The sequence below is a fragment of the Bathycoccus prasinos genome (genome assembly GCF_002220235.1).
Source record: "Bathycoccus prasinos genomic : Chromosome_14".
Classification (NCBI taxonomy): Eukaryota; Viridiplantae; Chlorophyta; class Mamiellophyceae; order Mamiellales; family Bathycoccaceae; genus Bathycoccus; species Bathycoccus prasinos.
In genome coordinates, this window is record NC_023995.1 from 16,111 (window position 1) to 38,798 (window position 22,688).

At 45.9% G+C, this 22,688-nt stretch overlaps 13 protein-coding genes across 13 annotated transcripts; 6 read left to right on the top strand and 7 right to left on the bottom strand.

The window, feature by feature from the left end:
- Positions 1 to 332: 332 nt before the first annotated feature.
- Positions 333 to 2,474, top strand: Bathy14g00070 (predicted protein; the record flags this gene model as incomplete). The annotated part of the gene is made up of 1 exon (XM_007509271.1): positions 333 to 2,474. One exon carries the CDS (start codon positions 333 to 335, stop codon positions 2,472 to 2,474), a length of 2,142 nt encoding a protein of 713 aa, XP_007509333.1.
- Positions 2,475 to 2,551: 77 nt separating this feature from the next.
- On the bottom strand, positions 2,552 to 3,661 carry Bathy14g00080 (predicted protein; the record flags this gene model as incomplete). The annotated part of the gene is made up of 1 exon (XM_007509083.1): positions 2,552 to 3,661. One exon carries the CDS (start codon positions 3,659 to 3,661, stop codon positions 2,552 to 2,554), a length of 1,110 nt encoding a protein of 369 aa, XP_007509145.1.
- A 315-nt stretch (positions 3,662 to 3,976) lies between these two features.
- Bathy14g00090 (predicted protein) lies at positions 3,977 to 5,419 on the top strand (the record flags this gene model as incomplete). The annotated part of the gene is made up of 1 exon (XM_007509172.1): positions 3,977 to 5,419. The coding sequence occupies one exon, from the start codon at positions 3,977 to 3,979 to the stop codon at positions 5,417 to 5,419; it is 1,443 nt and encodes a 480-aa protein (XP_007509234.1).
- Positions 5,420 to 5,520: 101 nt separating this feature from the next.
- On the bottom strand, positions 5,521 to 7,026 carry Bathy14g00100 (predicted protein; the record flags this gene model as incomplete). The annotated part of the gene is made up of 1 exon (XM_007509066.1): positions 5,521 to 7,026. The coding sequence occupies one exon, from the start codon at positions 7,024 to 7,026 to the stop codon at positions 5,521 to 5,523; it is 1,506 nt and encodes a 501-aa protein (XP_007509128.1).
- Positions 7,027 to 7,360: 334 nt separating this feature from the next.
- Bathy14g00110 (predicted protein) lies at positions 7,361 to 9,346 on the bottom strand (the record flags this gene model as incomplete). The annotated part of the gene is made up of 1 exon (XM_007509302.1): positions 7,361 to 9,346. One exon carries the CDS (start codon positions 9,344 to 9,346, stop codon positions 7,361 to 7,363), a length of 1,986 nt encoding a protein of 661 aa, XP_007509364.1.
- Positions 9,347 to 9,544: 198 nt separating this feature from the next.
- Positions 9,545 to 10,969, top strand: Bathy14g00120 (predicted protein; the record flags this gene model as incomplete). Its single annotated transcript, XM_007509018.1, has 1 exon — positions 9,545 to 10,969. The coding sequence occupies one exon, from the start codon at positions 9,545 to 9,547 to the stop codon at positions 10,967 to 10,969; it is 1,425 nt and encodes a 474-aa protein (XP_007509080.1).
- Positions 10,970 to 11,097: 128 nt separating this feature from the next.
- On the bottom strand, positions 11,098 to 13,209 carry Bathy14g00130 (predicted protein; the record flags this gene model as incomplete). Its single annotated transcript, XM_007509038.1, has 1 exon — positions 11,098 to 13,209. The coding sequence occupies one exon, from the start codon at positions 13,207 to 13,209 to the stop codon at positions 11,098 to 11,100; it is 2,112 nt and encodes a 703-aa protein (XP_007509100.1).
- Positions 13,210 to 13,825: 616 nt separating this feature from the next.
- Positions 13,826 to 15,085, top strand: Bathy14g00140 (unknown protein; the record flags this gene model as incomplete). The annotated part of the gene is made up of 1 exon (XM_007509014.1): positions 13,826 to 15,085. The coding sequence occupies one exon, from the start codon at positions 13,826 to 13,828 to the stop codon at positions 15,083 to 15,085; it is 1,260 nt and encodes a 419-aa protein (XP_007509076.1).
- Positions 15,086 to 15,227: 142 nt separating this feature from the next.
- On the bottom strand, positions 15,228 to 16,460 carry Bathy14g00150 (predicted protein; the record flags this gene model as incomplete). Its single annotated transcript, XM_007509285.1, has 1 exon — positions 15,228 to 16,460. One exon carries the CDS (start codon positions 16,458 to 16,460, stop codon positions 15,228 to 15,230), a length of 1,233 nt encoding a protein of 410 aa, XP_007509347.1.
- Positions 16,461 to 16,964: 504 nt separating this feature from the next.
- Bathy14g00160 (unknown protein) lies at positions 16,965 to 17,168 on the bottom strand (the record flags this gene model as incomplete). Its single annotated transcript, XM_007509003.1, has 1 exon — positions 16,965 to 17,168. The coding sequence occupies one exon, from the start codon at positions 17,166 to 17,168 to the stop codon at positions 16,965 to 16,967; it is 204 nt and encodes a 67-aa protein (XP_007509065.1).
- A 112-nt stretch (positions 17,169 to 17,280) lies between these two features.
- On the top strand, positions 17,281 to 19,002 carry Bathy14g00170 (predicted protein; the record flags this gene model as incomplete). Its single annotated transcript, XM_007508987.1, has 1 exon — positions 17,281 to 19,002. One exon carries the CDS (start codon positions 17,281 to 17,283, stop codon positions 19,000 to 19,002), a length of 1,722 nt encoding a protein of 573 aa, XP_007509049.1.
- Positions 19,003 to 19,328: 326 nt separating this feature from the next.
- Positions 19,329 to 20,630, bottom strand: Bathy14g00180 (bile acid:sodium symporter; the record flags this gene model as incomplete). Its single annotated transcript, XM_007509182.1, has 1 exon — positions 19,329 to 20,630. The coding sequence occupies one exon, from the start codon at positions 20,628 to 20,630 to the stop codon at positions 19,329 to 19,331; it is 1,302 nt and encodes a 433-aa protein (XP_007509244.1).
- A 637-nt stretch (positions 20,631 to 21,267) lies between these two features.
- Bathy14g00190 (predicted protein) lies at positions 21,268 to 22,461 on the top strand (the record flags this gene model as incomplete). Its single annotated transcript, XM_007509299.1, has 1 exon — positions 21,268 to 22,461. The coding sequence occupies one exon, from the start codon at positions 21,268 to 21,270 to the stop codon at positions 22,459 to 22,461; it is 1,194 nt and encodes a 397-aa protein (XP_007509361.1).
- Between the last annotated feature and the right edge of the window lie 227 nt (positions 22,462 to 22,688).

Below are 22,688 nucleotides of genomic sequence, written 5' to 3' on the forward strand. Positions count from 1 at the left end.
ATTATTGCTCTCATTACAGCAGTATTGTAAAAAGTTTGAGCGCAAAATGTGTTTGAGGAAATGTTTCTCTTCTTTTTTTTATTTTTCTGCTGCAAAATTTTTTCAGTTTCTCTGAAAAAGTTTCTGTCTGTTCTCAAACAACAAAACAACAACAACAACAGAGAAACAACGCGCGCAAAAACCACTATTTCTTTTGTTTTCGAGAGGAAGAAAGAAAGAAAGAGGAGGATTATCATCATCCACTCTCGAACGACGAACGAATACTACTCTCTTCTTAAGAAGAAGAAGAAGAAGAAGACAACAAGCGAGGAGAAACAGACGCAAAAAGAAATATGAAAACCAGGAATAAAGCCGCCGCCGGTGCGACACCATCATCATCAGCGAAGAAGAAGAAGAAATCCCCGACGACGAAAGCCTCCGTCGAGACGAAGAAGAAGAAGGAGACAAAGAAGAGAAACGGTGATGGTGGTAAAGATGCGGGTAAAAAGGAATCGAAATTTGATGCGCCGATGAAATCGTTGAAGCGCGCGAGGAAAGACGCGATGTTACTCTCGCTGAAAACGCAAAAAGGAGAAGACAAAGAGGAGAAGAGCGAGGACGAGGACGAGTCAGAAGACGAGTCAGATGACGAACCAGAACGGGGATTCACGGACAAGAACAAAAGTTGGCTGAAACCTGTTTCAAAGAAAACGAAGAAGAAAGCGGCATCTTCTTCTTCTTCTTCAGAGGAGGAGGAGGAGGAGGAGGAGGTGTCAGACGAAGAAGAAGAAGAAGAAGAAGAAGAAGAAGAAGGTAAAAAGAGCAAAAGAGGAGGAGGGAAGAAGAAACAGCAGCTCTTTGATGAAGAGGAAGAAGATGATTCTGAATCGGATGTGGATTTAGACGACGATGAATTCATCGGCGGAGAAGACTCGGACGACTCGGAATCAGAATCATCGGAGCCGGAATCGGAAGACGAAGAGGACGAACTGCTTCCGATTGAGCGCAAGTCGCGTAAAATGGACGCAGAAAAAGCAAAGAAAACGTCCGAGTCGAGGTTAGAGCAATTACAAGTGAACGTGAGGGACGAAGAAACGTATCAACTTCCTTCCTCGTCTTCGTCGGAATCATCTGATGAGGGCGACGACGACGACGACGACGACGACGACGACGAACGTCGAAAAAAATCGACTTCGTCGACGAAAGGCATTCCAGATTTAACGTCCATCCAACAGCGCATTCAAGAAGTCGTTCGCGTGTTGGCCGACTTCAAAAACAGACGCGCGCCAGATCGCTCTAGAAATGATTATTTGGAGCGGCTGACGTCTGACTTAGCCACGTATTACGGATATAATCATTTCTTGATTCGTTATTTCATCGATACTTTTTCGGTGCCAGAAACTATGGAGCTCTTAGAAGCGAACGAAACCCAAAGACCGGTGACGCTGAGAACAAACACTCTGAAAATTAGGCGACGCGATTTGGCCGCGCAGCTGATCAATCGTGGCGTCAACCTCGATCCAATCGGAAAGTGGTCGAAAGTAGGTTTATTGGTGTACGATTCGCGCGTTCCGATCGGGGCGACGCCAGAGTACATGGCTGGAATGTACATGCTCCAGTCCGCATCCTCGTTTTTACCGTGTATGGCTCTCTCGCCGCAAGAAGGCGAACGCGTTTTAGATGTTGCGGCCGCGCCTGGCGGGAAAACGACGTATCTGGCGGCGTTGATGCGAAATACCGGGATTATTTTCGCCAACGAATTTCAAAAGAAACGATTGAATAGTCTCGTCGCGAATTTACAAAGAATGGGGTGCACGAATTCCGTCGTGTGTAACTACGACGGTCGACAGTTACCGAAAGTTCTCGGTTATGTCGACAGAGTGTTGTTAGACGCTCCGTGTTCTGGTACCGGCGTCATCGCGAAAGATTCGAGCGTGAAGGTTTCAAAATCCACCGAGGACATTGCCAAGTGCGCGCATTTACAAAAGGAACTCCTCGTTGCCGCGGTGGATTGCTGCGATGCAAACTCAAAATCGGGCGGCTACGTCGTCTATTCCACCTGCTCTGTCACCGTTGAAGAAAACGAGCAAGTCGTGGATTACATATTAAAGAAGAGAGACGTGAAAATCGTGTCCACTGGATTAGAGTTTGGTCGGAAAGGTTTTACGAGTTACCGAGGGAAGACGTTTCATCCCTCCGTGAGCGAATGCCGTCGATTTTATCCTCACGTTCACAACATGGACGGTTTCTTCGTCTGTAAGTTGCAAAAGATGAGCAATCGCACGACCTCAATAATCACGACGACGACGTCAATGGCTTCTAATAATAGTTCAAAAAACACCCGCGTTGAGAAAAAAATAGCTTCTTCTTCGGATGAAGAAGAAGGTGATATAGAGGAGGAGGAGGAGGAGGAGAACAACGACGTGAAAAAGAAAAAGAAGAAGAAAGAGAAGAGTTGGGTAAAACGCGCGAAGCGAGAATTAGGAGTCGTTTAAATATTATGCTTACTTACAGTACGTTGAACGAGTTTATCTGGTATTTGTGACTTTACTTTTATTTTATTCTAATTCTATTATATTTCTTCATCCTCCGACGAAGACGCGAATTCGTCAATCTCAGTGAACTCGTCACCGCATATTACTCTATCCGGTCGACAAAACGACCCGTGCATGGGCGGACACTCGGGAATCAAAATTTTACCGCACGGCGTTTTCCCGTCGTTTTTACCAACCGGTTCGTCAAACTTCACGCCAACCCAGTACCCACACGGAAGGGACGGAGGCATGTCGACGACGTCGTCTTTTCCTAAGTCTACTTCTACTTCTTCTGCTTTTCCTTCTTCTTCTTCTCCTTCTCCGGTTTGGGCGGTATCCTTCACTTTACCGACGAAGCACACGACGCCTCGTTTCCCTCCCGGATTGACTTCGCACCTGGATCCCGAAACGACGTGGCGAACGCACTCGAACGAGGCGTACGTCGTTAACATCTTCTCTTTCGCTGCTGCGATAGCGTCGTCGATGTCGTATTCGTTACTGTTATTATTATTATTCCCGTTCTTTCTTTGGTTTCTCAGCTTCTGTTGTTCTTTTTGTAACGTCCACGTCGGATCTTCCTCTCTCTTCTTTCTCGCCCACTGGCGATAGGTACCTTCCCTCTTCTCGTACGCTTCGTCGCTCATGACGTACTTTTCAACTTTAGAAAGGTCTTCTAACCATCCGTTCGCGCTTAAACTCGTCGGATCCGTATCAATCACGTGTAATCGCATCCCGTCCGATGGAGAATAATACCCGAGTTTTGCCTCGTCGTTTGAAAGTTCTGTCGTTCTGTTGTTTGAGTGCTCTTGTTGACTTTTGAAATTGCCCCCGCTGTTTTGAAATTGTTGTTGTTGACTTCTTCTGCCGTCATCGACGCTATTATCACTATTAAAACGAGTATTATAATTGTTATTAGTAGAATCGTCAAACAACTGTAACCGCATCGCGCTCGCGTTCGTGCCGCAGTGCGTCATTAACTTTTCCTTCACCGTTCCAATCGTCCATCTCAAGTCAAAACGAATCTCCAAAAACTGCATCTCGTGTAAATTGGAGTGCGTCACGAATAAACGGCAGGTGTGTTCGGACTGATTTTGCGAGTTCGAGGACTCGTCCGTGACGTATAAACGCAACTGCTCTAACGACGACATGTTCGAGAGCATGATTTTTATATGTTTTTACGTTGTTATTATTCGTATATTAGTTCTATGTGTCGTGTGTGTTGATGAATGATGAATGGTTTACGAACAAAAACTTTTTTATTTCGAATTTTTGTGTGTTGCAAACAAAAAAATTGACTCCTCCTTTTCTCTCTCACAAAGGAAAAGTCTGTGGTCGTCCTCCTCAAAACAAAACAAAACAAGAAGAAGAAGACGCGAAGAAGAAGGAATACTACCACACATCATATACCAATAATAATAATAATAACGAAGATGACGACGTAAACGACTTAAACGAATTAAACGATGACGACGAAAACACCAACACTACTACTAAAGAAGAAGAGAAAAGCGACGACTTTTTGGTGTCAATCGTTCGTCGTCGTCTCGTTGCTCGTCTGTTTTTTAGGACAGTTGAAAGCGATTTTTTCTTCTTCTTCTTCTTCTTCTGTTGAAAATGATGCGCGAAGACATCAAAAACAAAATCAACTTCAACACGATCATCATCGGTACCATCGAGAGAAGGAAGACGCGAAGATGGTTTTTACAGAAAAAGAAGAAGAGGAAGAACCTCGTCCTCACATTCACGTGTTGGCAACTTCGAACGGTTCTCCGTATCTCAACTGGCAAACGCGCATCATGTATCGAACTTTTTTAGATATCCTCCAACAACAACAACAACAACAACTTGAACAACCAAACGCAGAAAAACACATGAAATATTTTACGCGGCTTTTGCACAGACGAACGGATGACGAATTGATGAAAGAAGTGCCCACGGTTCGCGTGGATTCTTTGCACCCATCGTGTGATAAATGGTGCGCATTTCCAGTGCACGACAGACCAGACGCCATCAAGAAGTGGCTTCAAAGCGAAGACGCCAAACGCGGCGGCGAGAAGAATAAGTTCGTGTTGATGATTGAGACGGATTACGTGTTTAAAAGACCAATGCAAATACCATCGCCACTGATGGAGTATCATCGTAGTTTTCTTCAACAGAAGAATACGAGAAAAGGGGAAGTTGGAGGTGAAGAACAAAAAGCATCGGCGATTGCCTTTCATTTCAATTATATAAATCCACATTATCCATCCTTGCCGCCGGTGATGGAGCGATTGATGCAAAAATTGAACGATCCGAAAAAAATAGTCGACACGAAGAAAATATTAGCGAGTGGACCAGCGCCGACGCTGATTTACCTGGATAGTTTAAATAGACTCATAGACGATTACATCGTGATCACTGAAGAAATAGAAAAAGACGAAGACGCGAAGAAAAAGCTGGGTTGGGTGCGTGAAATGTACGCGTATTCCATCGCCGCGGCGACGAGCAACGTGAAGCACATAGTCGAAGAACCGAGGAAAACTATGTTGATTTCGCAACCTCCGGCAGATGATGATCTGTACGAAGCATCCATGTACCATTACACGTGGGGAGCGAGATATGTGCGGGGGAAGGACAAATCATCAATCGCATGGGACTGGGATAAACGACCGTACATCGACGTCAAACACGTTCGAGAACCGGGAAAATACATGCCGCCCATGCCGCCTGAATTTATCGAAGAAGGCGGAGATTTGAAACTTTTAGACGGAACGTTAGTCACTTCAAAATTGAACGACGTCATGCGAGACTTGATTGGTACCATGAGAAATGCGATTCAGCGATTAGATACTCTAGATTATAACTGCGGATGGCTCGATACGGAACCAAAATGCGATTTTCGATGTCAAACCGGCGAGTTGTGTTAATTTATTTGCGCCGCGCGCAACAAGTTTTATTCATCATCCACTGTTTTTGCCATGGTGCACTACAAAACTAATACTATTTTTCTACCAGGTACTTATTATTACTATTGTATTTGTTCCAAACGCGCTTTTGATCTCTTGGCGTGCCTTCCGTCCGGATGTCGCTCTTTCTTTTTCTTTTTCGTCATTCCGCTGCCGCCGCCAATCGTCTTTACCTTCTTATCGGTCGATGCTTTTCTTGAAAGCACTCGCTTCGTCTTATCAAACTTCTTCTTCTTTTTATTATTATTACTCGCTGCGCGTGCTTTTATTTCTTCTTCTTCGCGCTTCTTTTTTAGCAGTTTTCTCTCTCGAATAGACAAAGCCGGTCTCCCTTCCTTGTCCTCTTTCTGTTGCTTCATTTTTGCTTTCAGAAAACCCGGAACGACGGTATCGTCCTTGTCGTCGTCAAAGTCGTCGTCAAAGTCGCCGAGGAGAACGTCCTCTCGCTTCCGTCTCTTTCGTTCTCCCTTTGTTCTCTCGTTTTCTTCTTCTTCTTCTTCTCCTTCTTTTCTATCCTTTTCCTCCCCTCTTTTCCTCGTGTTCTTCTTCCCTGACTCTTCTTTTGCGCTCGCGTATTCGCCTCGTAATCCTCTATCTCTTCCTGTTTTTGCTTCTACTTCTCGCGCTGCTTCGATCAGCTTTCCTTTCGCGGTTTCGTCGTGCGTGTACGTGCACTCGCTTCCGAATCGACACATCCCGGTATTTACCCAATCTAAACACGTCCCTTTATACCTGTAATACTCCAAATCTACGTGATACTTTCTCTTCCTCTCTTTTCTCTCCTTTTCTCTCGTCTCTTTCTCTTTCTTCTCCATTCTCGCTTTGTTCACTCTCTCTTTCGCCTCTCGTTTGGCCTTTTGTTTCTCTTTAATCGCCAACGCCGCGTTCTCGCCGAGCTTTTCAAACTTGTTCCGGTGGTAGTTCTTCACGCGCAACCACGACTCCGACGGTTCCATCAAGTTCACGTGGTTTCTGTATTTATTCTCTTCTTCTTCTTCTTCTTCTTTAACTTCTTCTTTTCTGTGATGCTTTTCGTTCTCGGTCTTCTCCTGCTCGTTTGTTGTTGTTGTTGTTGTTGTATTCTCCTTCTCTTCGCTTTTCTCGACAAACAAAACTTTATCAACGACGAACAAAAAATGCGACTTGCTGTCCAAAAAACACAACATCTTCTCCCGCTCTTCTTTCATGTTGTTGTCGTCTTCTTTGTCTTTGTCTTCTTCTCTGAAACAAACGCGTATGCTTTGCGCGACTTTGTTGTATTCGTTCGCTTTGACAAAGTTTCGCCTAAACTGCGCGTTTTCGATGAGTTTACGACGAATTAAAGCGATGAATTTTTCCTTCAGTTTCTTCTCTTTCCCGCTTTTGGTTTTCTTTCTCTTCTTTGTCTTCTTTGTCTTCCTCCTCTCGTTGTTGTTGTTGTTGTTGTTGCTCTTATAATCATCATCGTCGTCGTCGTCGTCATCCTTTTTATCAGATGTAAAAGATACTACTAGTGTTTTTTGTGCCGATGATGATGATGGTTTTTCTCGAGGAATACTCACCGGCGGCGGAGAAGGAGAAGGAGACATGTTGATGTGTTCAGTGTGAAGCAGAAAGAGTGCAAAATTTTTTTTAGAACGAGTGATGAAAAAATGATGCTGAAATTTTTTTTTTAAAACAACAAGGAAGAGAGCAAATGGATAGTATATATTACAGGTATTTAAAATACGTGTATTACAAAGTAGGTGGTACATGTACGTGGCCGCCCGTGGCGCACCATGTACGAGAGCACATCTATACACAAATGATGTGCTCTTCTTCTTTTACGTTATTATTTTTTTGTTTGTGTTGTCGTTGTTCGTGATATTGATGATTAATATCGATATCCACATCCCACGCGTATTATCATTGACTTTGGTAAATTTATCTTAAAGCCGCGGCTGGCGTGCAGCACGAGATGGCAACGACGCCCGAGCCTCCCGTGCCCCCATTGCCGCCGTGATGACTCGTCGTGGATCCTCCGCCGCCGCCGCCGCCGAGGCCGTCGATGCCATTTTCGCCGCTGTCTTTCGCGCCCGGCATGCCGTTTTTGCCGCCGCCACCGGCGCCACCTTCGCCGCCGCTGGAACAGGCTGGGTTATGAGAACCGCCGCCGCCGCCACCGCCGTACGTGACCGTCTCACCGGTGATATCGCTCGTAAAACCATCTCCGCCGTTACCGCAAACGGAAGAGGTTCCGCTGACCCCAACGGATCCGGCTCCACCACCGCCTCCGGCGTTCCAAGACCCAGACGTTCCGGAACCTCCGGCAAAACCGTGCCCGTATTCGCCGCTCAATCCAGATTGAGCGGATTGCAAAGCGGCGCCGCCGACGTGACCATACTTACCGCCGCCTCCCGATCCGCCCGGATAGCCGCCTTCGTGCCAAGATGAACCGCCACCTCCACCGCCAAGAGCGATGAGGTCTTGGAATACGGAGTTCGAACCAGCTTTTCCTGGATCATCGTCGGAGCCACCTTTCGTGTTTTTCCCTGAACCGGTGATTCCACTTCCTCCGGCGCCTCCCGAACCGACTTGGACTTCGTAGGTTTGACCGGCGACGACTGGATACGACTCGACGTATACCACACCACCACCGCCGCCGCCAGCGCCGGATCGTCCACCGCCGCCACCACCGCCGCCGACGACCAAGATTTTCGCCATGCCCGTTTGCGGCGCGGTGTACGCGTACGTCCCAACCGATTCAAATTTCATAAGTTCCGGCTCCGACGAAGGCGTCGTCGTCGTTATTGGGTTCGCTTGAACGCCTTGCCCTGAACACTTTTTATGAGTAAAAGTGTCGCCGTAATAGCCTCTCGCGGAGTAGTTATCGCTACCGCAACCGCCAACGTTTCGAATGTTCGTGTTGGACGGATCCGGGCAAAAATCTTTTTGATTCGTACCCGGATTCGACGCTTTCCCTCCCGCCTTTCTGCACGACCAAAACGAATCGCCAGAGGACGTTCTCACGCTCGGGTCGCCGCCAGAACCTGAATTTCCGACCCATCTGCAGTAATCTTGGCAAATACCGCATCCGCTCGCGTCGTACCAGCCGCGATAGTTATCCGTGTAACCGGCGTCGCCGGTACCGCTGCTGATCGGACACGTCTGGGCGTCGAGCACTTCGGGCTCCGTAGATATTTGCGGGCACCCCGGTGGCCCGGAGTTCGCGCACGTCGTTTCACACGTTCCCCAGTTATACGCCAACGTTTCACCGTCGAAAACGCGGTTGTAAAACACATCTCCGCTCCCCGGATCCGAATACTTCGACGTACACTGCTCGATACCGGCGAGCGCCGACGGCGAAGAAAACGCCGGGCAACGCCCGTCGCCTTCGTGTAAGCAACCGTTGTCCAAAACCGTGGATTCGTCCGATTCGTCTCCGAGTGGGTATAAATAAAACCCAAACTCTTCGCCGACTTCAAGATCGACCGTCCCTTCGTAGTTTCCGCACGACGTTTCCTGCAAATTTTGTGCGTTTTCGAACCTGAAATCACTTTGCATGGATTTCGAAACCACTTTCGCTCCAATCTTTCCGGTCCAATCCGAGGACGTATCGAACGGAAGCTTGTTCAAGGGAGAGCACCCGGTGTGCAAACTAATAGTTTGCGGAGAACCGGCGCCCAATCGTGATTGACGAACAACAACTTTGTTGTTCGAAGTGTTCGTATTGGAACTCCCGAGTTTGAGTTGCCCGCGGCCAAAAGAAGATGATTGCGACGCGACCCCTAAAGCGCCTAACGCGATCGTCGCGGTGGCGGCAATCGCATATTTCGGGGTCAAATACTTCTTTAACGAAGAAGATTCTTCGTTCGTCTTTTTGTTTAGTAAAGTCGTCGATTCCATGGTATCACTTTTAGAAGTCATCATCGTGCTCTTGATTGTGTTGTTTTTAGTGTTGCAATGCTGACTCAGGATTTTCTTTTCTTTTTTTCTTCGACAGCTCCTCAAAAAAGTGAAGAAATGGAAAAAACAGAAGAGTGATTGATTGAGAAAAGAGGAAAAAAATTCATTCGTGAAAAATATTTCATTTTTGCTCGACACAACAGGAGTAAAAGTCTGTTAAAGATGAGTCTTTCAGAAAGAGCAGCAGACAAAAAGACAAAAAAATTTCGTCCACATAAACACTTTTTTTTAATTGGTGAGACGAAGAGAGAGAGAGAAGAGAAGAGAAAGAGTCTCTTCATCTCTCTCTTCTCCTCTCTTCTCATCATCCACACTTTTACCATGCGCGTGTTATGCTGTCGAATACAAAGCACTTTCACTTTTCCCACCGCTTTAATTCTTCTTTGTTGTTGTCTTCTTCTCTCGCTCTTCTCGCTGCGTGCGATTTCTCATCATCATCATCATCAGTCGGTCGTGATGAATACACACGCTGAGAAAGGAAGACAAACACAACGCGAAGGAGAAGAAGAAGGGAGAAGAAACCAAGCGGAAGAAAAAGCGTCGTCGTTTACGTTTATCACGTCTAATAATAATGATGTTCCTTTATTTGTACAATACGAAGTGTATCCCAAGTGTGCAGAAGAACAAATCGAAAGAAACGTCAAACTGTTTCAAAAAGAACCGACAACGTGTCCGGATGAAAAATGGTACGACGAGTGGACGCAGGAGATTATCATCGGTAAAAACGAAAAGGAAGACGATACTAATTCATTTGTCGCGATCGAAGTCGGGTGCAACAAAGGAACGGATGCGATTCTTCAGTTGCGAAGGTTTACGAAAGACGCGAGAGCGAGCGTCGCAACGTTTCAAAAGTTGACCAATTTTCCGGAATTTTCGTGTTCTTGGGAACAAAAGAAATGGGACGAAGCGGTGCGAGGATCGTTCGTAAAAGATGATGATCCTGGACAAAAGAAAGGCATTAAATACAGACACTATTGCATAGAAGCGAGTTACGAAACATTTGAGCGAGTTCACGCCGCGGCGGAGAAAATGAAATTGGCCGACGTCGGACTGACGGTGCACTACAACGCGGTGTCGTCGAGTTCGTGGCCAAGTACAGTCAAGTTCCCGAAGATAACCGCCGGTCAGGAGAATATTGGAATTGGCATGACGGCGAATCCAAATTTGAAAACGCAAACGTATTCCGAATTTCACCAGACTCCGGTGATAACCGTGGACGAATTCGTTAGGAAAGAAAATATGCTTGAAGGTCTGGATGTTGTGAAAATCGACACGGAAGGTAACGACGCAGCCGTATTAATCGGAGCGTCTAAGACTTTGATGTCTTTGAAGCCTTCCTACGTCCAGTTTGAAAATCACGGAGTTGGGAAGTGGAAGACATTCGATTTAAAGGATTCAATAGATATGTTAGACGCGATGGAGTACGAGTGCTTTTGGAGCACAAACAGCGGTAAACTCATTCAAGTGACAAACTGTTGGCACGAGTCGTACAGTAAATTTAAAATTTGGTCGAATATCGCGTGTTACCACAGATCCGATCGAACTTTGAAACGGATCATGGATAAATACGTAGTAGTAGCCAATTAGGGCAATTAGAAAAAATATTATTCATAATAGATTTTAGCAAACGACTACTTTAGCAAACGACTACCATACGACTACCATACTATACTACTACTTTTTATTTAAACTACACGTCTCAGACAACGCGGTCGTCAACGCCCCGCGTGATAGCATCTCACCTTGAACACGAAAAACATCAACGTGCCGTACAAATATAAGACTTTTGGATAGGTGATGCTATTACTCGCGTCCACCATTACCCCGGTTAAAGAGGAAGAAGACGCGCCGCCGCCGCTGCCGCCGCCACCGAGCGCGGAAGTTTTGGTTCTCGCGTCGAGAACTTCGCGAGCGAGAGAGCGCAATTTTCGCAACTCGGCGCTCGTACTCACAAAACTTCCGCCGCTTAATCCGTCGTCGTCACTTTTCTTGGACGCTTTCGTCGCGACAGTCTTAGCCGCGTCGAAGAGCAATTGTCTTCGTCTTTGACTTTTCCACGTTTCCAACGCTAACTCAGATTCGGTTTGCTCTAAATTCGCCCACTTCAAAGAGCACAACGCGAGCGCGACGTCATCCTGTTTCATTAAATTGGACGACATCGCTTTTAACACCTTTGATTCTTCGTTCGATGCTCGTAAATTAGAAACACCCGACGAGGACGACGACGACGATGAAGAAGAAATGGTGTAATCGACCAATCCCGGCATCGAGGGCGCCGCGTTGCCTTCCAAAACGTATCCGTGTTTCGTCGCCGCGTCGTGTATTGTTTCCGCCGCGAAACGCACCGCTTCGTCTTTACTCCACCCGGCTCGTTTCCCTCGAGTTGAAAACGTGACGGCAAAAATACCGTTATCATTCACCGCGTGTCTCGAGAACACGTCGTAGATTTGTTGCGTTCGTTGCATGACGGCTCCGCAATGGTCCAGATAGACAACTTGGAAGGACTCGGAAGCGGGATCTCGCGACGCTAAATACGATTCAACTGTTCCAGTGAATGCATTTTCCTTCTTGGAATTATCGACCGAAAACGTTCCGTTTCGCAAGGCGTACACGACGGAGGAGTACGGGTTTGGAATAAACACCGAGGACGCGGTAAATCCTCTTCGCGTGAGTTCAGAAGAAGTCAATCCATCCTTCGCGTCTAAAGTTAAAGACAAACACCGCTCTTGGGAAACGCCCAACTCGAGAACGGATAACTGAGACGCTTCCCCGACGGCTGAATTCGTGATTGCTTTATCCACACCGACGAGATTCCGTTCGCTCGGAGCGCCTTCTTTGTTATTCCCGGCTTCGTCGTACGGGTCAGATTCCCAGCGACAAAGAAACGTCCCTTTGTGTTGGGCGAGTAAATATTCTCTCTCTAAAAAGCGCGTCTCTTCTTCTATTTTTCTTCTCACGTTTGTCTCGTCTCTCGTCAGCGCAGTCGCGACAATCGCTGCACAAAACGCGCACGCGCTTAAACACGCGTCTAAGAAAAACAACGACGGCGACGCGTACCGCGAAGGCCCAAATCCTAACGCCAGCGTCTTAAACGCCAACGCTACGAAAGCTAAAGTTCTATTTGCCTCGAGTACTGAAAGCGCGAAGGAAAATCTGAGCTCCGCGCAGTCTCTGAGAAGAGTTTTCAATTTCGCAAACTCGCGATGGCGTTTCACGTTCGCGCTCACGTCCATTGCTCTTCTTCTGTTTTTCTGTTCGTTCGCGTCTTTCGCCGCGAACGGCGCCAACGAGTACGGTAAGAACGCCGAAGCTTCGCGCAAGCGCGCGTTCAATCTTATTTTTACGCACGTCAACGCGAGCGCCGGTAACGCGGGCGCTATACAAATCGCGTAGACGATAGAATCCGCGACGGCGTCGACGCAAAGCGCGAGAACTTTCATCGTTGAAAATCTATTCAACTGAAAGTCAAAGTAATACGTTGAACTCCCGCCGCTCGACCACAAACCAAAGTATATGCGCAAAGCGGCGACGAAAATCCCAAACGTAACGGAGAATAAGAACGCAGATTTCGCCACGGAGGCGTATTTTGACTCGTATATTCTCCCTTCTCGGACGAGAACTGGCGGTTTCTCGTCTATGAATTGTTTGTTTTGAAACGAATCCTCGACCGCGTTGAATAAAGCTCTCGTTTTGTTCAGTTTCACCACGTTATTATTATTGTTTTTGTTGTTGTTTTTAATGTTGTTTATGTTGTTCATAGAAGAAGAAGAAGAAGAGCGCGTGGCAGTTTGTAACGCGGAAATCGCCAACGACTCTACCGAATTCATGTTTTCTTCTTTCTCTTCTTTTTCTTCTTCTTCTCTTCTTCTTCTTCTCCCATCTTCCGTCGATGACGATGATGATGATGATGATGAAAACGATGATGATTTTGTTCGTTGAAGATGATGATTTTGATGTTTTCGTCTACACCGTCCTCCATGTAGACGAGGACTTTTAAAAGAAAGACCAGAACCACGATTACGAGGAGTCGTTTTAGTAGTAGTAGATATAGTATTACTAAAACTAAAACTAAAACGACTCAAAGTCCGTAGTGGTATCGTCGTCGTCGTCATTCTCGTTTGGAAATGAAGAAACGATGAAACAATAGTATAACGAAATCCTTCTTCTTCTTCTGTTTGATTTGATGTGAAAAGAAAAAGAAACAAACAAAAAAAAGAACAAAAAAAAAGCAAACAAAAATCTCTTTCTCGACCATTTTCATGCAAGAGAAAAAAAAAGGAATTTTACAACAACAACAACAACAACAAACTTTTTTTCTCAAACACACAAAAACACACAACACTTAATTACTATAATAGAACATTAACAGATAGAACAACAGATATAATAGAACGAAGAGTTAGAGAGAGAGAGAGAGAGAAAGAGAGTTTAGAAAAGAAATACATGCCTCTTCTTTATCAGTATCATCATCATCGTGATGATGATTCACCACCATCATCATCATCCAACAACAACAACAACAACAACAACAACAACAACAACAACAACAACACAACATTAAAGAAGATTGAAAAAATCTCAAAAGTTTTACACGCGTTGTTTTTAACGACGGAAACGACGATGCATTGTAATAACAACAACGATGATGATGAGAAGAAGACAAAGAAGAAGAAGAAAGAGGACGAGTATCGAGTTTTGAAGATAACAGACAACGGCTTTTGTGGCCCGTTAACGAAAATGACAAAAGAGAAAACTTTCCAATTGGAAAAGCATCGTCTCAAAGGGGGTGTTCGTCCCCCTCTTTTAGTGACAAAATACGCGAGTGTTTGGGAGCAAAAAAAGTACAACAACAACGTGAACAATGAATTCTCCTCGGAAGAAGGAGAACACTACCGCGATGTGCTCTCCTTGGCGAGAATGAGCGAGCAGTTTCAATCACGAGTCGTGGCTTTGCATCGCGTGAAAGAGCTCTCGTCATCGATACAACCTTTGACAACAACAACAACAACAGACGAAGAGGAAGAACAACAACAACAACAACAACAACAACAACAACAGGAGAGAGAAGAGGATGTTGATTTTTTACTCGCGACGCATATTTTCGCGCCGGGTTCGATGAAAGCGAAACATATAGTGGAAGTGCTGGACGGTACTATCGCTCATAACGGAGGTAACGAGAAGAGTGTGATAAAGAAGAAACGAGAGGTGTACGCTTTGACGACGGCTTTGAGAAGCTTGAACGGCTTGGCGCGGTATGTACAGATGCCTCCCATGAAAGAAGAGGATAAAAAAGAGACCCACGAAAGGTTACGCGCGGAAGCGAAGAGGAAGAGATGTTTAGTTTTACAGTCAAAGAAGACGATTATTGAAGCGTATAAGGAAATGATGTTGACGACGCCGAAGAGTTCTAAAATGGCTGACGAGAAGAAAACTTCTCAACAAAAATCAACCGCCGTCGAAAAAGGAGAACGACAAACGTCCGCGACCACAAAGGAAACAAAAGAACAACAACAGACGAATAGAAGTGAAAAGAGAAAGGAAGAGAAACCACAACACGAGAATAAAGTCGTCGCTCCTAAAAAGACCGTCGTCGTCGTCCCAGTCGTCGCGACGAACCTTCCGCCGAAAGGCAGAAAACAAAAGAGGACGCCGTTTTCACCGCCTCGGATCTTTGGACAAGAGATTACGAACAACTACAACTAAAAATAATAATAATTCGTTTTAAAATACTACACGTTTAAAAGTAATGCAAATAGTGTGGCGGTACCGTGGTTCTTTTTGTGCTAATACATATTATGGTATCATCAAATCATTCGAATATTCAAAAGAAGTTTCTCAACAACAACTAGGCGTAGGCGTGTTCGTACTTCTCGAATTGCCACGGATGAAATTCCGCGTCCAGCGGATGTTTCGTGCTATCTTCTCCCTCGTCGGTATTTGCTCCTGCTACGTTCGTGCACATTTTCTCCATCTCGCGAATATCTTCGTACGAGTTTTTGTTGTATTCAAACACGTGTTCGACAATCTCCGCCTCGTCCGCGGTGCACTCGGCGTTTTTGCCCGTCTCCAAGAAAAATCTCGGCTTCCACGGGCCGCACTCCAAAGCTCTCCTCTCTCGCCTCTCTGCTCTTTGCCTCTCTTCTAAAGCGGTTTTCTGCGTGCTCGCGGTTGAATTATCCGCTTTTTCTAAAGCTCTTCGATCTGGTCGCAACCTTGAATCGGATTTCAACAACTTACCATCCGCCGGAGCCGTTTCCGCGCCGATGGATTTCACCGCGAAAGAGTTGAACCCGTACGGGTGTTCGTGCGCTACTTTAATCTCGCTCTCCTCAACCTGCCACAACTTCTTCTCCCACGTGGTGGTTTCATCATCGCTTACTTTACTACATTTCAAATCTTTGTTCCAATGTCCGTACATTCTCAATTTCTCTTTTTCGTTGTTATCCTTGACGAAACCGTTGACTTCGTATCGACCTCGAGAGGACCAACCGCAGGCGGTGAACTGCAAATCGCACGTCGCTTTCGTCGTCAAGTTTTGCACGCGCATGTCACCGAACGTGTCCACCCAAATTCTTCCAACGATCAAGTTGTTAATTCTCGACGTGGGCGGGATAATGTTGAACGTCTCGTTCGTTCGTTTCAGATGAATTCTCGTGCGACCGATTGGAAAGACGTCCACCCAGTTCCCCATAAACTTCGTCTTCACCGCGGAGGTAATATCGTACGTCCATTTTTCCGTATTCGCGTGCCCGGCACCAATCGGCGGGTGGTGACTCACTTGCTCGTAAATCGCCGTGCTCTTGCCGTCGTCCAGTTTCAACTCGTACGTCTCGCCTAAAATCGGATTGAACGGTTTCTTCGTTCGTTCCATGGTGGAATACACGGACACCGCGTACGCGGTCACCAACGCCAACCTTACGTCCTCGTCCTCCTCATCCGCGGCTTCATCCAACAAATGTTGATACTGCAAAATCTCCGCCATCTTTTGCAACGTCGACATCGGTTCCATGATGAACACTGGCACGGAAAACACCGACATGACGTCCGCGCCAATCATATTTTTCAGCGTCGCCCACATCGCTTTCCTATCTTCCTGATGGTTCTTCCCGTCGTTCGGGTCTGTATCGCTCGCCCCTCCTTTCAAATCTCCGTCCCCTTCGTTTCCTCCGCCTTCGGTGACTTCGAGTTCATCCACGCCCGCCAGACTGTTTTAATGTTAATGTGAATGGTGTTGTCATTCGCAGAGGAGTAGAGGAGTGTTTAAAAGTGGTAAGATTTTAATTTTTTTTTTGGGTCTTTTTCGCGTCTGTTTTGGCAGAGAAAAACAAAACCAAACGACTGACTGACGACTGTTTTCTCCTTCTTCTTCTCGCTTTTATCATGTGCGACTCTCCGACGAAAGCGAAGACGACTACCACGATGGTTTTCGACGAAAGAGAGAACGAAAGAGAGATGGAGACTTTCTCCGCGCGCGCGCGCGTTGACATCTGTTGTTGCTTTTTTGAGATGAACTCGACGACGTAAACGACGTACACGAGACGAAACTCCGATGAAGAAAAAGAATAAACTCGACTTTTACGCACTAGTTAATCCCGTCGCCGAGGGCGTTCACCAAGTCAGACCCAAAGGTGGAGACGCGACTGAATAAAGATCGGTGTCCAGGAGACGCTTTCATTTCAGTCGTCGTCGTTGGTGGTGGTGTTCCTTTAGTCGTGGCTTTTTTAGCGGCGTCCTCTGAATCGTCGTCAGTATCGAGTGGTCGTGGTGTGCCGCTACTCATACTCATCGTGCGTCGCTGTGGGTGAGTAGTACGAGATGAGTGAAAGTGTGTGGTGTTCTGTGTAGAAAAAAACGACAGTCTGACAGTCTTTTGTCACACAAACGAGAAAAAAAAAGCGATGGGGGGACACGTTCGATTTAAAGACGACGATACAAACGAGGATGACGAGGATGAGATGATGGACGTGGAGAAGAACAAAGAAGAAGAAGAAAAAGAAGAAGAAGGAGAAGAACGAGTGGTATCGCACGATTTTGGCCCAGACCCTGAGTTTACGATACGGAAACCAGTGGCGAATTTAAAGACGATGATGATGATGATGGCGGCAGAAGAAGAAGTTACAGAAGTTAAAGACAAAGAAGATAAAAGAAGAAGAAGCGCCGTAAAGCTTCGCAACAAATGGACGGAAGAAAAAGGAGCATCATCCGATGCCTGCTACATCACGCAAATAGAATCGAACTTTGATTTCTCGAAAGTCTGCTATCGAACGAGCGCGAACGAGGCGAAAGTTTTCGATACTACTACTAATAATACTACTAATAATAATAACAACAACAACAACGATGTTATGATACTCAAGCACGAACGCGCGATGACTGACGCGCACTTTCCCGTGCCGAACGAATTAACGACGATTCTTTCGTGCTCGCACGATAACACGGTCCGAGAGTGGGACGCGAGGACAAATAATAATAACTGCGCCGTCGCGCAAGCGCGGGTACCGAATCATATTCTCGGTAAGAACGGATCCTTGGAGACGTGCTCCATCGGCGGCGCGAACGAAACAATTTTAGCCGTAAGTTGCGGAGAGAAGATTTTGTTTTACGACCGACGGATGATCAGACAAGGAGGAGGAGGAGGTGGAAAAGAGACGATGATGATTAAACAGTTTGAAGACGCGCACTCGGAAACAGTCACGAAACTTCGATTCCATCCGGAAAAGAGACACATTTTGCAAACGAGTTCGGTGGATGGGTTGACGTGCACGTTTAACTTACTCAACGAAATTGACGACGAGAACAGTTTAGTGAGTATTGGAACCGCGAATGCGGCGATTAATGAGTTTGGGTTTTTGAGTAGTACGACGAGTAGCGGTAGCACTAGTAAAAATATCTTGTGGGCGTTGACTGGCATCGAGGAAATTCATTTGTTCGATTGCGACGCGGGTGTCGCGACGTGTGGCGTGGAGATTGGACACGTGAAGAACGCGAGAGAAAAAGCGAGAGAGGCAGCAAAGCAAGCAAAGGCGATGAGTGTAAAGAAAGCATCTTCTTCCTCGTCGATATCGAAGAAAGGATTGAAAGATTTGATCGAAAACGGCGTCGATTACATCATCAACGTCATCGACGGTGGCGAGGCAAATAACCATAAATATTACGCGTGCTGCGGAACAATCAACGGTACCGTCGGTTTGTTTCCGATAGCTTACGACGAAATCGCTATGAGGAGCGAGACGAGCACGCAACCGTTGACTTTACTCGCGCCGGAATACGTGTTGCCGAATGATTCTTCTTCTGAACAAGGAGGCCGTGGAGGAGACCGTGAGGATTTGATGATGAAAGGTCACGGCGATATCGTTCGTTGCTTACTTGCATCATCTTCTTCAACTGCGATGACGACTGATAGTCAAAACGTGCTGCACTTATACACCGGAGGCGAAGACTCTTCAGTGTGCTCGTGGACGACAACGAAAGACGAAGGTCATAATAATAATAACAATAACAACAATGATAACAATAATAATAATAACAACAACAACAACAACAACGTTGGCTTTGGAGGAGGCGCGATGAGGAACAGCCCATCGTCTTCGATCAGAAGCGGTCGCGAATCTCCGTATTAGTTTCTTCGTGTTTCAAAAACCGCGTAGAAAAATAGCAGAAATAATAATTTTAGAGTAATAGGAATCGTAATCGATTTTATCAACAACAACACGCTTAGTATTAAATCATTTCTCTCTCTCTTTCTCTCTACTCTTTCTATTACATGTACTATGTAAAAACCGCACGACGCTCGTCCCCCGGTCGCAACTCAAATTATACACACAACAAAATATGTCCAGAATATGATCTAATAATAATAATAATAATAAAAGTCACAAACGTCTTCTCACGTATCATATACACGCCGCGTAAGAAGTTACTTCGTCGCGTATTATTATTTATTTATTTATTCGTCTTCCACTGGAATAAATCTCCAAATTACCGCCATCATCGATCCCATAATCGCCATCCAGACGACCGAAACCGCCGAAGGCACTCTCACCAAGAATTCCGGGAAGTGCAAACTCGCCAACAAGAACCCAAATGCGCTCGATTTCATCGCCGTTTCAATCGCGCACGTTCTGCACGTCGTCTCCGAGTACTTGAATATCTTCATTCCCCAATACCCGAGCGCACCACCGAGTAAGTGCAACAAGAACGCGCCAACTTGTAACTTCATCCCGGCGTTCAAAATGCCCTCCGCGCATTGGGCGACGGACCCGCCGACCAAAATAACCGTCATGATGACTCCGACGATCGGGCAAAACGGCTCCACCGTTCGGCACGTTTTCGGCGTCACTTTGTTCAAAGTGACACCTAACACGACGGGCACCAAAACAACTTTAATCGTGCTTATCGCCATCCCGATTGCGTTCACGTCCACAATCGCGCCCAACGCCAACTTGCAAATCAACGGCGTCATAAAAATGCACCCAATCGTGGTCGCTGTCGTCATCAACACGGACAACGCCACGTCTCCTTTCGCGATGTACGCGCACAAGTTCGACGCTTGGCCGCCGTTAATGCTTCCAACCAAAATCAAACCTGCTAACAACGGCCCGCTTAAACCGATGGCGTTGCCGATGACGAAAGCCAACGCCGGCATAGCCACGTAGCAGTACAAGAATCCGAGACCAATGACGTCTGGTTTCTTAAACACTCTCAAAAAGTCGTCGATAGTTAACGTGATTCCCATGGAAAACATCAACAACGCCAAGCAAAACGTAATCATCGGCGTGGTCATGAAATTGAAAAACGCCGGTTTCGTCAGCGCCAACGCCGCGGAGAGCACGGTCCATAACGGGAACAAGTTGCTAAATAACGCGGAGAACTTCGAAAACGAGTCCATGGCGGTCGCGGCAGAAACACGAAGTCCACCATTTCCCATCGTGGCTTTGCGTTTTTGCATGAAACCTCTTTTGTTCGTTTTCGTCGAATTCGTTGTCACCAACATCAAGGTTTTTGAAGACGATTCCAGCGAAGAAGAAGAAGAGGTCTTTTCACCACCAACATCCTCGCCTCTTCTGCTTTTCATCATCATCATCGCTTTTGTGGTGGTATTCGTGGCTTCGCCTCTTCTGTTTACTCTTCTTTGACTTCTCGTCTTTGGAATCGTCGTCGTCTGAATCGTCTTTTGCTTCTTAAAAGAAGAAGATAAAGACGAACGCTGCTGCATCATATCTGCTAAAGACGAGGACGATTGCATCATTTTCCTCTTATTAACTTCTTCTTCTCCCTCTTATATATGCTCTCTCTTTATATATATACTCTCTCGTATGCTTCGCTTTTGCGACTTTTAGAAGAGAGTAGTAGTATTATATCCGATTATTATTATTATTGGCAGTTTAGGTTGTGCGCAAAGTGATACTAATAATAATAATAAAGGTCAGAAAGAAGAAGAAGAAGAAGAAGAGAAGAAGAAAAAGGATGGAACGCACGTGGCAAAATTTCAACAAAGAGAGGCGAACATTTTTGCGTGATTTTTGAGAGCCCACACGAAAGTGAACGAACGAGCGCTCTCTCTCTCTCGATTGCTCTCAAAGAAACAACGCACGAAAAAACTTTTTTTGTGTGTCGAGTGTTTTTTTTTGTTTGTGTTGTGGATCGAGATATTTTTTGGTCTTTTCCAATCAAAAACTCTTTTTTTTATTCAAAAAAGCAGTTAAAAAACACCTTGAAGAGAGACTCGAATCTTCTTTAAAGTAACCGCACGCGCAACAGAAGAAGAGAAAGAACTTATTAAAAAGTGTCTCTTTTCTCCTCCTAAAATCCTCATTACGTTTCTTTTTGTGATCTCATCATTAAAAGAAGTTTATTTTCTTTTTTGTCTTCTTCTTAGTTGAATGATGACGATGATGATGACGACGAGTTCAACCGCATCATCCGCCGTCGGAAACAATTCGATCGCGTGTACTCATAAAACGCGAAACGTTGTTTCTTCCAGATCTTCGATCAAAACGCAACAACACCAACAAAGAAAAGCAATCTCGATGAGTAGGAAAGCGACAAAAACTTTGACGAGAAGATCTCAAACGAGAAGAGGCGCTTCAGTCGTCGTTTACGCGAGTCAAGACGATGGATTCAAAGTTGCCGTTTTAGGCGCCGCTGGTGGTATCGGGCAATCGCTCTCTTTATTGCTCAAAATGAATCCGATGATTTCTGAGTTAGCGCTGTATGATGTCGGACAAATCGTCAAAGGTGTGGCCGTGGACTTGTCTCACTGCAACACCGCGTCCACCGTGAATGGTTTTTGCGGCAACGAAGAGCTCGGAGAAGCTCTGAAAGGATGCGATTTAGTCATCATACCGGCGGGCGTGCCTCGTAAACCGGGGATGACGAGAGACGATTTATTCTCCATTAACGCCGGCATCGTTCGAGATTTGACGCAAGGTGTGGCCGATCACTGCCCGAACGCAGTCGTGGCGATTATTTCCAACCCGGTAAATTCGACCGTGCCGATCGCGTGCGAAGTGATGAAGCAAAACGGGAAATTCGACAAGAGGAAAATTTTGGGCGTGACGACGTTGGATATCGTGAGATCGGACGAATTCGTTTCGACTTTGAAAGGTTTGGACGTGAACGACGTGGACGTGCCGGTGATTGGTGGTCACGCCGGTATCACCATCTTGCCGTTGTTGTCGCAAACGTTCCCGCAAACGTCGTTTAGTGAGAAAGAAACGGAAGATTTGACCATTCGCATCCAAAACGCCGGGACGGAAGTCGTCGAAGCTAAAGCCGGTGGCGGTTCGGCAACTTTGTCCATGGCATATGCCGCCGCGCGTATGGGTGAGGCTATTTTGAGAGGCTTGAGTGGCGAATCTGACGTGTACGAGTGCTCGTACGTTTCCTCCGATATTGTTCCGGACATGCCGTTCTTTGCGACCAAGTGCAAGTTGGGCAAAGAAGGCGTCGAAGAAGTGTCGCCGATTGGCGACATCACCGCCTACGAACAAGAATGGTTGGACAAATTAAAACCAGAGTTGAAAGCGCAAATCGATAAAGGAATTTCCTTCATCGCCGATGCCCCGCAAAAGATTTAAATGTATCTTGATGCGTTACTAAAATATATATTATTAAAATATATAATTTAACTCATCTCATCATCATCGTCATCATCATCATCGGCTTCGGCTTCAAAAAGAATACGAGAGAGAAAGAGAGAATATAATACAAGTTTAAATACACCACCAGTATGAATATAATCAACCGCTACCTACTAACGCACATCAGTGTACTTATTTTGAGATAATACTATATATTATTGTTG